We start from the raw sequence: 15,573 nt of genomic DNA, 5'->3' as shown, positions 1-15,573 counted from the left end.
GACCAATATGTCACGAAGATATGAGTCTGCGTACTATAAAACTGTTGACACATAATGCATGATTATTACAGTTATTACATGTTATTGTGTTTCTATCTGATGTCACCCAACAACTTAAATAAGAGGGTGAAGACATCTGACCACTCCAGTGTCTCTAATTGGCCTCCATATATACGTAACACATCTGCATCCGGTGACATTAATTATAGTCTCCTGTTCAGAAATAACACTTTCTCATGCAGCCTTTCCCTTTTTCTCTTTCATTACACTCAGAAGATAACGCGCCTGATGTGGTGCAGGGCTGGCAGTTCCTCGTCAGGCAATCACATTTTATTAGAGCCCCTTTTTTTTTTCATATCCAAATAAGCTTCAGCAACCTGTCAGCCATTACATAGTAAAGCTCCGCTAAATTCTTTACAGCTATTAGTGGTTGTAATTATAGAAATGATCTCAAACTGACTCACAGAGGAGTTTTTTTCCGTCACAAAGGGACGGAGGTGGGTCAGAAACCTCCAGTGGGTCTGACTCGGTACAGCTGCGAAAATAAATCAGCAGATCTTTCTCTCTTTCTCACACACATACTCCTTTTATTCTCATAAAAACTACACATTATGTCCCCTTTGAAGTCAGTTCACATCGTGACTGTTCCTCCTTTTAGACATTTTGGGAAGTATTTGCTTCGTTGCTTAATGTTAGATTGATCAAACAAAAGGTGGTTAACTTATCTTCACCTCTACAGCTCACTAATGATCATCTTGTTGGTTTAATCCGTACAAAAATAGAAATGTATGAAAGACAATTTGTGTTTTTTAAAGGAGTAACATGCTGGAACTTGACGAACAACAACTTATCCAGCAGCGTCTTAGCTGGTTGGATTAAAACAAACGAGATGTAACATGTTAATTAATGAGCTTTAGGGGCGCTGGTATAGGCTAACTGTTTCCATCTGCTTCCAGTCTTTATGCTAAGCTAAGCTAATCCTCTCTGGCGCCACCAATTTTACATGTCAAAGTCAGTTTCCAGGTGTTACTGCACATGTTTTAAAAGTAGTTTAGTGTCTCCAGAGGACGCTGTGTGAAGTCTGATAAATGTCCTCAAGTGATGTCACTTGAGTCAGCGGCGATTGAAGACTACAAATTTGAAAAGTTAAAAAATCTGGAGGTGTGGACAAAGAGTAGAGAAGCAAAGATGACACGAGGAAAAGATGAAAAAGATGAAAGAGATGAAACTCCGGTGCTTTTTGAGCCGCTAGATGGCTCTTCAGTAGCGCTGCACTCACACAACACGCGCGTTCTCGCTCCACCTCACGTGCATGCGCACACACTCCACTCCACTGCAAGAGTTAGTTTAGCTCTGAGAATATCTAGTGAATGTTCAGTGGACGTTTGTGCAGAAATAACTGCTGCAGCTCCTCCAGACCAACAGAGGTTTCCCGTGTCTTGTGAAGTGACGGAGCTCCGCAGAGAGAAACGTTATCATCGGTGTCTCTCTGCGGGTGCAGTCAGAGACGATAACGTTCCTCTTCCTGCTTCAGCCCGGGCTGAAGCAGGAAAAGCCAACACTAGGATCAGCAGTGATTCATGGAGAGAACTTCGTCTGGTCAGCTAACATTACTGCCAAGCAGCTGAAATATAGAGTGATATTGTGCTTTTAGCTGACGTGTGTCGCCTCACTGTTTTGAGCGATGCTCGTGCGTGTCTATTTAGAGCGAGCGAGCTCGAGCAACAGGACGCTAACTTTCGTTGACTTAACGGCCACAGGTGTCGCTGTTAACAAGCATTTCTGAAAGTTACAAATAGTCCCTTTAATTCACACATCTGCACTGTTTAACATTGACTATATTTTTCTCCTCTTAAAAAAGTTTTAAATAGACTTGTAGAGTGCTTTATGGTTGAATGGTTGTTTTTACTGTAGGTGATTGTGTTCTAGTAATACTCTTATAATAATCCTATAATATCTCCATATATGTGCTGCAGTGTTCCTACCACTACATGCTGTGTCACTGTGACACTGTGTGTATTTTATATACAAGTATTAAATAACTTAACATTGGGTTCCTTTTTGTGATGTTGATAAAAATCCAGAACCACAGGTGGGTGAAAAACGCACAGCCATCATCATCTGTTTTGAGTTGACGGGCATGCAGCAGAGAAAGGGTTAAGAGTCACATGGTAGCTGGTGGTATTATCAGCCCTGGGCTGTAAAAAAAAAAAAAAAGTATGAGGAGGAAAAAAAACAACCTTTAGGAGAACAAAGAAATCAGAGTCTATTTAAAGAGAAGGAGCCCTGGAGACCCTGCAGCCGAGTGACTCCAGGCTTTTACGCACAGCTCACAGCTGCAACAAATCCAGTCTGCCTGTCTGTGCACCAACCACCTCCACCTCCACCATCAACCACCTCCACCTCCACCATCAACCACCTCCACCTCCACGGCAGCGAGGATGCGGACGTCTCTGGCTGTGTGCTGCTGCTGCATCTTAGCGCTGCAATGCCTCCCGAGCACGCTTTGTCTTCCAGTGCACGGATCATCCAGCAGGTACAAAGCTGCACCGGTGAGTTGGTTGTCTTGCTTTTACTTGTTGTAAAGTCGCAACCAAAAAAAAAGAGGAAGTTTTGTGCAGAAGTTTGGAGGCTGATTCATGCTTTTTTTGGTGCAGAATGAGTCGGTTTGGTTTCACTTGTTGCACGCTCGGGACATGATTTATTCTGTTGCATTTTAGCAGGTACAAAGTGGCACCGGTGAGTTGTTTTTTTTTTGCTTTTACTTGTTGCAAAGTCGCAAAGTTTTGTGCAGAAGTTTGGAAGCTGATTCATGTTTTTGGTGCAGAATGAGTCGATGATTTATTCTGTTGCATTTTAAAGGAATCTGCAGTGTTGGCTTTTCTTCATTCTTTCTGCTACAAGTGACTCCCCCACCTCCTAAACACACACGTGCACGCACACATGCACACATGCACACACACACTCATGCACAATAGTTAAATGTAATGTTTGTATGTTATGTTATGTTAAATGTTACAAAATGTTATGTTTGTTTTATGTATGCAACCATGTTACTGTGCTGCTACCTATATTGGCCAGGACACTCTTGGAAAAAAGATTTTTAATCTCAATGAGTTTTTACTCCTGGTTAAATGAAGGTTAAATAAATATAAATAAAATAAAAATAAACTTGTGCAGACTTTGGAGCAGAATGCGTCACTTTGCTCCAAAGTAAAATCCACATTCTTGCATGAAGAAATACTCTTATTAGGTTTACGCAACACTTTTCTGCAGCTACATGTGCATCCTACATCCATGCACACACAAGCCCTTTCCTCGAATCATCAATGACACTTAATGTTGTATTTAAGAAAATGGTTATTTTTACGCGCGCACAGGAGCTGACCTGTCACTGTAATTAGCGCCGTTGAGCTGCTCTTACTTTGAAGAAATTACTATCATCACTATTTATTTTTTGTCTGCTCAGCAGCAGCAGCTCTGGGAGCAGCAGCAGCTCTGGGAGCAGTCATGCCAAACCCTGACGTCTTCTGTTCTCTGACAGCAGTCAGTGTTTTGGTTTTGCCTCAGTGGTGCAGCCAGCTCTGATCTCTGGGAAGGAGAGAGAGGAAAATAAAGGTTGCCGAGTTCCCCCTGTCTGCAGGGCAGGAAGCAGTAATAACAGGTCTTAGAGGCATTTTGTCAACAACACCATAAAAGAGAGGGGTCCTCCATATGGACCCGTCATGACGGCGTCAGTGGCACGCGTTACACAAGTGTTTCAGTGGCTTTTCAGACTTATTTACTTTCTTATCTGACATGTATTTCATTCAGTTATTAGACTCACTCTGGTCTGCACACCTGACCCCATGCTGCAACTTTCCTCTCCATAACTCTGGATCCCATCATATTTACTATCCAGGCTTGTTTGCATCCTCTCTTCTCTTGTATCTAACTGTTATTTACACAGGTGGAGGAGGCTGGTTTAGCGTGCACACTACTTCACAGGAATGTCCTGTTTACAGGTACACAGAAAAATAAGAAATTTATCAAAACAAAACGGGCGGCTCAGACAAACAGTCACAGAGAAAAGAATGTCGCGGTTACACTGAGAATAGTCCTGGTGTCTCAGAGAAAGTTGTTTTTTAGGTACGATGGCACGTTATATTTAGGAGACTGATGTGTACCGAAGCATCAGCCATCATCACATCATGAGAGCTGTTTGGAGCAAAGCTTTACAAAGCAGTGTTCCAGAGAAATAAACACCACGAGGTTGGTACATCAAGTCAGGGAAGAACAACCAGTCGTATCAGAATGCAGCGGTGAGGGTTTCTCTTATTTCCAGTAAAGAACCGCAAAGTTGAACAAACTATTTCCTGAAGGTCTTAAAGGGACTATCTGTAAGAATCAGAAATGTCTTGTTAACAGCGACACCTGTGGCCGTTAAGTCAACGAAAGTCAGCGTCCTGTTGCTCGAGCTTGTGCTCACTCTACATAGACATGAACGAGCATCAATCAACACAGTGAGGAGACACACGTCAGCTAAAAGCACAATATCACTCTATATTTCAGCTGCTTGGCAGTAATGTCAGCTGACCAGACGAAGGTCTCTCCATGAATCACTGCTGATCCTAGTGTTGGCTTTTCCTGCTTCAGCCTCCCGACCGCGGCCGGAGGGAACAGGGGAGACACTGGAGTTTTGGTCGGAGGTGATAACGTTTCTCTCTCCGGAGCCCCGTCTATTCACAAGACACGGGAAACCTCTGTTGGTCTGGAGGAGCTGCAGCAGTTATTTCTGCACAAACGTCCACTGAACATTCACTAGATATTCTCAGAGCTAAACTAACTCTTCTGCAGTGTGGAGTGTGCGCGCATGTACGTGAGAGGTGGAGCAAGAGAGTGAGAAAGACGCGGTGTGTGAGTGAAGACAAGCAGGCAGAGGAGCAGAGGAGCAGAGACTCTGGTCCTGGAGACCAAAGCTACGGTCTCCCCCGCGTCCTCCGACCGCGGCCTACACTGTTTAACAGACGGGCTTCACCAGATACAACCAAGAGGTTTTGGTGCTTCTGTGTAGTTTGTGTTGGAGTCCGAGTCTGAATAGCGTAGCGACACGCGAGTTCGCATGGGACACCGATCCGCAATGATTTATACGTGGAAGAAGTTACAAACAGCCCCTTTAATCTACTGGTTCCCAACCTCAGGGTCGCAAGATCAATTTGATGGGTCATAAAATGATTAACAAAAGAAAACATTTTTTTTGCACAAAGTCATGCTTATTATCTCAGACTTTCCTCTAATCTTTGTTTTTGTCTTGTAAATAAATGGACAGTTTACTTCTTCAGGACTCTAAAGGTCACAACTGGTAGACGTATGTAAGCGGTGATGAGGGTCATAAAGGGTCATAAACCTTATCTGACTAAGTGAGTATCTCAATGGGCAAAAACATTGCGTGGACTGATCCTGTTATAAATATCTATCAGTTAACATGCTTCCTTTGTGTTGATTCATCAGTTTCCACACTATGTTTTCACATACTTTAAATACTTTTCCTCAGTTTAATCCACAGTAATCAGAAGCCAGGCCATTATAGTGTAATAACACGTCTTTGTCGATGATTATCTGTCGAGGTAACCAGCTTTCTACACGTGAAGAATGACTCCTTTTCCTATCAACACATTATCAGAGCTGTGTTGCACCTGCGATGACAGCGTTGTTATGTCTGCTGGTCATCTCACTGGAAAGTCTAATCTGTAGTTTTGTCAATTTGCTCCCCCCCGTTGTTGACAAAAGAGTGAGTGATTACACAGGCCTGGACAGGCCTCAGTGTCTGTGGCATTCAGGGCAAGCGGGATTCACAAAGTGCCTGTTTTCTCTCTGGAGTGAAGAGGGGGAGCTATAACCGCTAACTGTTTTTGTCAATAAACTCGGAGTCCCTCGGTTCTCCTTTCTGTTTTGCCCCATCACGTCGATGTCTTCGGGCAAAGCGATTGGTCGGGGAACCGTGAGAGCAAAGGTGACATCAGAGCCGGCCCGGGTTCCCATCGAGTAGATCTAGGTCACAGCTGCGCCGGGCTGTGAGTGGCTGATGAGACACAACGGTGGGGGGGATGTAGTTAAAAAGCACATGCAGATGCTTTGTTAGTTAGCGGGAGGAGCCCCCAGCCTCGGTCTGAGTCCTTCATTAACAAGGTGAGAGGGGGGGGGGGCTGTTCAGGTGATTCTAACTGGCTGAGTTTGGCAGGATGGTGTTGGTACTTGAGTTTATTAAAGAGCACATCACTGAGTTTCTGGATGGCAGAGAGCCCAAGTTGGCACCTTGATTCATTTCACAAGTTGTGTCTCTTCTCTCGACCCAAACAAAGACGCCAACTGGAGAAGTTAGCAGCAGCAGCCTTAAACACAAAGTACAGCCGAGGCTGATGGAAATGTCATTAGATACCGCCGCTTCAGTCCATCGCCCATTACCGGGACTGGACTGGAGTCCATCCGCCGTACTAGTTTATCGATCACGGATGGCGCGTTCTCTCAAACGGATACAAAAGTAATAATGGGTCACCAAATACACTATTAAAGGAACTCTATGTACGAATCAGAAATTGCTTGTTAACAGCGACACCTGTGGCCGTTAAGTCAACGAAAGTCAGAGTCCTGACCAATGGGTCCACGGGACTGACCAATGCCAACCTGACCAATGACTGACGTGACAAAATAAGTAAACGTTTCAGACGGGACACGAGCACCGGTCTCCTGGTTGAAAGTCTTGACCCGTCTACCTCCCCTCCTGCCCGCCCTTAGCGGACTCTCACGCTATTAATAAACTCAGACTGGCGAATACATAGATTTTTTACATTGGGTTTACATCGGAGTTAGCTGAAAGCCCGGTTCGTCACATACTGTCGCTAAAGGGTGCCTCCATGCGTCGGTATCCGATGCCGAAGGGGGCTCTTACCAATCGGCGGTGCTCTTACCAATCGGTGGTATTTGACGAGTTGGGAGTGAGAACGGGTTGGTTAAACTGTGTTGGTTAAAGTGTTGGACAAATTACAATTTTGACCCGAAGGTGGCGCTAGAGGGAAAGTCAGAGGATCACCAAAGTCAGGAGAATTCATCCTCTGGGGAACATGAATGTGTGTGCAAAATTTCATTTAATTTTATATAGTTGTTGAGATATTTCAGTCTGGACCAAAGTTGTGACCGACAGATAAGACGAGCAGAGCCACGCTGCCTAAAAAGTGTTGTTCAGGAATCAGAGATGGACTTTTAAACAGCAGGTGTTGCTCCAGATGTGACTTAAACCTGCCGCTGCAATTAATACTGTGGTTTTTAAAATCACCCCACAATCCCTAGAACAAGAACTCTTGTGTTAACTGGGCTGAACGTTAAAGCTGTGATGTCCTGACTTCACCTCTGCCCTTCACCATCTCTGTCTCTCTCTACCAGATAACGATGCCCACAAAGCCTTGAGCTAAAGATAAAGAAAGCCTGATTTGCCTGGTAACTATTACTCCCCCGGGGTCTGTGCTCTCATTAACAATAACGAGGAAATCATGAGTTAGTCATCCTGCAGCCAGACGCACACAGAAGATCTGCGAGGTCTCAGCGGAAGAGTTTTTTGTTTGTGCCAGGAAAGATAAGAGATTTCAGCAGATGCCCAGATGGTTTATATCACCTTCCACTGCCGGGTGTTTCTGATTTCCAGACGATATATCGGATTAGAAGCGTAAGAGGGAAGATAACGAGGCATTTGTTGATGAAAAAATGGCACACATCCCCCTCCTATCTGGCACTATAAATCCTCTCTCACTGTAAGCAATCCTTTGTCCCTGTTTGTTCAATCAGAGCACACCCTTCAAATTGAAACCTTATCTGTCTACTGGTGTAAACACTCACTTATGACTTACTTCCTATCATCCGGATTCACTGTTACTAGTTTAGACAGCTAGATATCACGTTGATGATTAACCATTTCTCTGCTAGTAGCATTCACAGAATCACCTGTAGCTTCTTTCAAACAACCGATAAACTTCATTTCAATGTGAATGCACCCTCAGATGCTTTTGTTCAGATCCCAGCCGTCAGAGATGTTCAGAGAGTTTCAGGAGGAATTTTTCAATCAACTTTTGTAATTTCCTTTTTGGACCCACTTCCCCTTCATCCGTTCTTTTCTACTACTTCTGCTGCAGTTATTGATTCCTTATTCGAAACACATGTTCTGTGGATGCAATGCATTCTGGCATGTGATGCAAATTATTAGTGTTCATTTTATCATCATATTTTATCATCAAGTCTGGCCAATTTAGCATTGTTTTTCAAAATCACAAGTTCGACGTCAATAACTTTAAACTCCAGGGGTTTTAAATTGCTAAAAGCCAAATGATCAGAGTTTGTTTTGTATCTCGGTGCAGCTGATCCCACATCAGTGACTCAGCTGCTCAGACAGAAGTGTTGTGTCCGTGCTCATATGCTCACGTGTAATTTCAGAGCAGACAATAGAAATCCTGTCAGGAGACTTTGTGACGACGCTACAAAAATACCCCTCAGGACGATTAGTCTGTCACTTTCTGCTGAGAGTGCAGAAAGCCGGCGATGAAAACATGAATCTCCCGAAGAGCCTGAAGGCCTCGTGAAGGCTTCTTCTTCACGCTGGGAACATGTGAGGGAGGTGTGTGTTGGTGGAGGTGGAGGGGCCGTCCATTACAAGTATGGACATATCTAGCTTCTGGTTACAGTGATGACAAGATGTGTGAGCAGCGGTGCAGGGGATCTGACAGCGGTATTCACGGAGGAACATGTCTGTACACGGAGCGTCTGAACAGCGTCTCCAGTCTGACAACAAACCCCCCCATCAGGTCACTGTGCTTTAGTTTGACACGGAGCGACCTGCGGGGAGCCAGAAGGACGTCAGGACGCTTTCACTGAGGGTTTAAGTCCAACGTCAAGACCACGTTCAACCACACTGCGTCTTCACTGGAGGAGAGAGAAACGCTAAAGTGGAAAGCAATTAGGGTCAAGTACTGTACTCAAACACTGTAGTAGTTAAACACAGTACAGTCAGGTATTTCTGGTACACTTTGTACTTTCCCTCCACCATATTTTAGAGGATGTATTGTATTTTTTACCTTCTGTCCTTCCTATTTTCAGTCCTGTAAAACAAACCAATAGGCCAATAGGCCGAATTGTGAGTGGTTATTTTCGCACAGTGGTACGACTCATAACTACGGGAGAGGGGAGAATAAAGTTGGTTATATTTTATATTTTATTATTGGTCAAAAGTGCAGATAAAAGACTAACAATGAATGTATCTTCTAACAAGTATTGTCTTAACACGATTACTCACTGACTTTGGAGAAAATGTTGTACTTTTTACGTTAAAATGCATCAATCTGAGAGCACTTTGAGAGCAAAATTAAGGGAGTATTCACACCTCCCTTGTTTAGATCGGTTGAATCGAACCCTGGAGCATTTTACCCTCTCGGTGTGGTTCGTTTGGGCAGGTGTGAACACAGCAATCGCACTCGGGTGCAGCACCAAAACAAGCGAACCGAGACCTCCTTGAAGGGGTGGTCTCGGTAATGCACGCCTCCTCCTCCTCCGTATGTCTTGATATGCGCCTTCGGTGACTCCAGTGCATCAATACATTGTTTTCCAGTCGCCCCATTTTCAAACTGTATCGTTGCCTTGAGTGAAAAATGCTACGAGGTAAAAAAAGAAGATGCCCAAGGCCAAGATCAAGCCGCGTAGTTGTCCCTCCATTGTTGCGTTCTGGACGTCTGCTCTTCTTTGTTTACTTCCGGGAGTTTTCCAGCATGGAAATTCTGACCAATTATAGAGCAGTTTCTTTGCGCACCAAAACGCTGCCGTGTGAACGCAAACCAAACTCGAGGCATTATGCAGCATGGTAACAATTTGGTCCCTGATTCAGACCAGAGCAAACCAACTACAGGTGTGAAAACGCCCTAAGAGGCTAGATCCAAGAAGAACTTTGTGCTCTTGTAAACAATTTAATCATGAACACACATTGGTTGTATAGATATGAATATGAATATGATGATAACACGGCAAAAAAAGCCACATCCAAAAAGCGTGGGTCTGTGTTTCTAGACGGGTCGGGTGGGTTGCCGACGTCGCCTCGCTGAGGACAGTCTCGGTTGACGGTCACACCGGGAGCTTGGAGCTCCGTACCTCTCTGTAGGGTGAGAAGGTGCAGCAAGCAGTGAGGTCTGGGCGAGGGGTGCTGTAAAACGACACCTTCAAGCCGATCTAGAGCTTGGGTTGGGGCGCACCGCTACGGAGGAAATACACCCGGCGAGGGCCTGCCAGCGCCGGGGAGAGTTCTCATGAGGGGATCCTCCCACACCGAACCAAAACGGCAAACTTTATTACTCCTTTCAATCTTGACAAAGGCAGCGCATCCTCTCCTTCCTTCCTTACCTTTCACAGTAAAAAACATTTAATATTCGCAGGCGAGTATTTCACATTTTCGTGTTGTTTATTCCCCCCGGTGTGTAAAGGTCTTTCCTAAGAGCATGCATTTAATTTCTCCTTTGAAATTCTTTAAGTATATTCAATAAGAATATGTGTAAACAAGTGAGCTCAACTGGATATCCTAGCTGGAGCTAATGCTCTTGTTTGGGTTTGACCTTGAACTTTGATGTGGAACTGTTGGGAATCAGGCACATTTAGGGTTTAACTCGGCTGAGGGGTCAGACAGGTCAAACAATCCATTAGACACACAGTCGGGGGGGGGTATTTGTTTAACCACACGTTTTTTTCATCTCTCTGTTTGAAATGACGGAGGCGGCTCCCCCGCGCACCCACCACTTAGAATTAGCCAAAGTTTTACGAGCCTGAAAGCTGACACTCCCTTCAGCTCACCTCCCTGATTGGGATCAGGCGGCGGGCAGCGGCGGTCTGAACCGTCTGGCTCGGAGGGACGGAGGTCGGCTTGTGACCAGGTGACTCACAGTTCAAGACCCGGGTCCTCAACAAGTTGTTCAAGTACCTAAAATGACCTGCGTTTGCGTTATCATGACAATAACCAGGGCTGGATACCAACTGGGAAAAGTGGGTAACAAAAGCTCCAGGTCCACTGCACGTCAATAATTATTATGATTATTTGATTAACTGGATTTTTTTTATAATGCTTTTTATAGTTTCTTTAAAAAAAATAAGTAAGTAGTAAGTTATATGTTCATATAATGACAGATAGTAATTGTAAATTGATAATAATACAAGAAGTCTAATAAAAAATGAATAAATAATAAATATAAATTATTAAAATAAATAAAATATATAATAAATAAAACATTTTTAAATATAAAAATAAATTAATAAATTCTCACACCAGATTATAACTAGATAATTGCAAATTTGTAGGTAACTTTCACCGCTAAAGTTGTGGCCATGTCTTGTAGCGGGACCCTGTGTCATCTAGTTTTAAGAGTTTTATTATTTTAGTTTATATTGTGGTCACATGATGCATATTCCTAATAAAGTTGAATCAATTTACCATAACACAAATAAAGTATTATGCCAGCAGAGGAGTTCTGGTTACACTGGAGACGACGTTGCATGGAGGGCAGTAGGTGGGGGGTCGGTAGAGGTCATTGCCCCGGCCTGGAGCCACCTAACAGGGAAACCCAGCCAAGACGAGGACCTCTTGTGGCTGTTTAGATAATAACTAAATAACTTGAAGATGTTTTGCCACAAAAATGTCTTAGTGAGGAGGTCAACTCAGGAGACAGACGTTCACATCCTGTCTCCTATCAGCAGTTTTGGTTTCTTGTAACTATGATTGTTCCCAAACCTTAAAGGTACCTTGCAGAGTTTTTTAAACAAACTGTATATAAGAAGAGGACGGAGTTATCGTGACGTCACCCAGTGGTCTGTGGACTGTGGACTGTGTTTTTGGGTTGTTTGCAAACAGAAGTGACACGAGAGGATGGAGTTAAGTACAACCGAACACTGAATGAGACATTTTTATGCGACCAAAATGTTATAATTAACTTTGATGAAGTGAAAACACACGGTTAAAGGTTTAAAGGGTTAAAGGGTTAAAGTTGTAAGATGAAAACACGGACAACGCCGTGGTAGCGACCTGTCAATCACAAGGTAGCCCCGCCCTAAAGCATCCTCTGCTTTATGGTCTGTTTGACTCTAAATGGGACCATAATCTACTAAATGAACATCATGCTGTATTGAAGAAGACTTGAAACTAGCGATTGAGACCATAAACTCATGTTTACAATGTTTACTGAGGTAATAAATCAAGAGAGAAGTAGACTCATTCTCTCATAGACTTCTATACAATCAGACTTCTTTTAGCAACCAGAGGAGTCGCCCCCTGCTGGCTGTTAGAGAGAATGCAGGTTTAAGGCACTTCAGCGTCGGCTTCACTTCTCAGACCCACTGAAACAAACACAGTGATGTTTACATCCAGTGTATCATGTGCATCCTGGAGGTCTAACAAACATGTTGAATGCATTTCCCTCCTAAAACATTTGCAGCCATGTTGGCTACCTAGACATCTTCTCCTCCTTTGACTTTGCTGCTGCTACACTTCTTGGCACCACCAACTGTCAACAGTAGAACAACAAACTTCAGCACAAATGCACATTACATATTGCTTATGTGCAATCACTTTCACTTCACACAAATAAAACAGGGACCATCAAAACTCATCAAAACATGGCCTCACTGTGGACAAAACTCCACAAGGAACCTTTAAAAAAGTATTTTTTGAGGCTAAACTTGCCTAAATTTTAACCACAGAGATTTCAACAAACCCCAAAAAGTCTCTGACAAACAACCGGTTTTATTTTTAGGTTGGAGGAGTCCCTGACATTATGTCAAAGGTTAAGAAAAGTCACAAGGTTGCAGGTTTGAATCCCACATTTTGATTTAACTCAATTATTTTTCCTAAAACGGTCACATTTAAAGATCGTGACTTTCTAGAATATCCAATTAAGCCTTAAAAAATCCCACCATGCGTATTTAATCTGTAATAAAAATCCCCAAACTTCCATAAACAATACTGAGAACATGAACTCGGTGTTCTCGCTGGACGCTACAGGCCTGTTTGGGCTCACTTATATAGAGCCTATAGCTTCCCCCCCGCCGAGGGTAAATAAATGGTTTAAAAAAGCAAACAAACAGACTGAATTCCACGCTAGTTGTGTTTTTCCGCAGTTTCATGTCAACAGCCTTCAGATTGATACGCTTCAGACCTGCTTTTCACCTCGATAAGGGTTTTGTTGTTTATCTGAGGAGAACAGATAACAGCACAGAGAGAGAAACACTCCAGAAAAGAGCAAAAAGAAGCAGTTTTTCTGGTAGCTCATTCATATCGACACTAACAAGACATTTAAATAAAACTGTAGGACATGAGCAGAAATGTCCCCCCCTAATGTGAGTAAGTGCTTTGTGCCACAAAACAAGCAGCTTACATCTCGTTTAAACAGTGAAACCCAGGAGGTGGAGCGGTGGTGATGGGTGGTGATGGTGGTGGGTCGGAGGTCTCGGGGAGGTGTGTACTGTTTGTTCTGGGATCCAGACCCATCACTCACTGTGTTTCTGCAGTCTGGAGCACATTCCATGAATCCTGCTGGGTTTTGTTCCCCTTAAACTACAACAACGACGCGGTTTGAGTCCTGCAGAGCTGAGCGAGGCAGCCTCGTTCACACACACACACACACGCACACGCACACACACACACACACACACACACACACACACAACAAAAACACAATTGTGACCTCACTATTATTATTATTATTCTGTATTATAGGGATCTAGTGTGAATTAGAGTTGGGTTTTGTAAGGTTGATTTCAAAATCTTTGGTTTAATGATGCTTACAGTTCATATATTCTTACTTTTGTTTGATCGATATCAGCACAAATCCTTGCTGGATTATGTGAGAGAGAAGTTGTGGGAAGATTCACAGGATCTGATGATAATTAGTCTCATCTCTAGCAGTAAATTGACAGCATCTTCTTTCCCGACAGGTTGCTCTGAGCAGCAGCAGCGGAAAAAGGAAATGTATGTAATTGTGTGATAGGAGGACAACACCCACCAGTCAGTGTAGCGCTGTGGTTTAAAGTTCAGCGGCCGAGGACTCGGTCCGATGACGAGGCTCTGCTCTGTAATTTGCTTCAGTCGAAATGAGCAGAGCCATTTCCTCTAGCGTCCGATAAAGGGACACCTGGGGACCGACTGTCTCATAAACTGGGACCGACTGTCTCTTAAACTGGGGCAAACTACGTGGCTCGATGACCTGATTATGAATGTGTGTCGTCATCAACCTGTGAGTTAAAAATGAACTTGTGTTTAACAAAAACTAACCTGCACTGATGCATGACCACCGTTGTTGTTGTTGTTCCAGGTCTCTGAAAAGTTCCCCGACCTGAAGAAGAGGGGGAAGGTTCCTCACGCTCAGGACTTAGTAAAGGATGCGACGAACACCTCCAACACGTGGAACCGACCTCGCTGTGGCGTACCGGACTACCCCGCCCACAAGGAGGTGCACTATCGGGGGCGCCACCGCCAGAGACGCTTCGTCCTGTACGGAGGACGTTTGGAGAGGACAGACCTCACCTACAGGTACCACATACTCTGCTCTGTTCCAATATTACTTTAATTTAGAAAGATTCACAACATTTTATTCTATGTTTGCAAGCGTCAGACGTCCGTTTCTCTCTTTCTGCGACACTTCCAGGGGGTTGCACACGCAGGGAATCACGCCACCCGTCCGATATTATTAATATTTTATTATGTGCCCCAATTCCTGATGAGATCTGAAGTAAAAAAAGAAGTTCTTTAACCAGCAATCATGTCTGTAATTCAATTCAAAAGACTTTATTTGTCCTGCAGGGGGCAATTTGACAGCAACAAACAAATGCTAAAAACTAAAAATACAAAATGTATTCCTGTGAGAATTTAAAAAAATGAAAAGACACAATGCAGTGGCCAATCCATAGCTGAGCAACAGTGTCTAATACACTGAAGCCACATTATGTCAAAGTGTGGCGCACAGGCACATCGTGAAGGTCTGTATAAAGTATAAACGTCTCTGTTATCAGAATCAGCACCAGAACAATCCAGTAAGTGACCTTGAGTGGAGACTTTTCTTTTGTCAACTGCTGTTTCCAAGATCAAGAGTGAACTATCAAGCTCATCTTTTTAAGCCAACATGGATGAGAAGTAATAAAAGTGTTCAGAATAATTTGACATCCACAGTTCCATGACAACTTCGTCTGCAGTAAAACTGTGTGATTTGGTTGAAAGCTCCAGAACAAGCGAGTCAATAGACCCTAAAGTGCAGCTTAAAGAATGGAGAGTCCTTAACGCAGTGGCCTATGGTTCAAGTCCGACTCGTGGCCCTTTGCTGCATGTCATCCCATCTCAAAACTATCACCGTCTCTCTCAATTAAAGGCAAAAAAAGCCCCAAAAAAATAATCTTTAAAGAGTGGCCCACAACTTTACTGTTCTAGTTCACTAGCTCTCATAGCGTCGCTCTCAGAGCTAAAGCTGTGAAAAGCAACTGTCCACTATACCTGCTCAGCAGCAAACAGCAGACAGACCCAGTTAGAGACTA

At 43.7% G+C, this 15,573-nt stretch overlaps 1 protein-coding gene across 1 annotated transcript in view; it reads left to right on the top strand.

The window, feature by feature from the left end:
- The first annotated feature begins 2,019 nt into the window (after window positions 1–2,019).
- mmp11a (matrix metallopeptidase 11a) overlaps window positions 2,020–15,573 on the top strand; it is a 28,662-nt gene continuing 15,108 nt past the window's right edge. Inside the window, exons 1-2 of the mRNA XM_037779147.1 lie at window positions 2,020–2,552; window positions 14,361–14,578. Of these exons, the coding sequence (XP_037635075.1) occupies window positions 2,442–2,552; window positions 14,361–14,578 (329 nt within the window). The 5' untranslated portion in view covers window positions 2,020–2,441. The remainder of the gene's footprint in view (window positions 2,553–14,360; window positions 14,579–15,573) is intronic.

This window comes from Sebastes umbrosus, chromosome 8, assembly GCF_015220745.1.
Source record: "Sebastes umbrosus isolate fSebUmb1 chromosome 8, fSebUmb1.pri, whole genome shotgun sequence".
Classification (NCBI taxonomy): domain Eukaryota; kingdom Metazoa; phylum Chordata; class Actinopteri; order Perciformes; family Sebastidae; genus Sebastes; species Sebastes umbrosus.
This window is presented reverse-complemented; position numbering and strand designations above follow the sequence as displayed.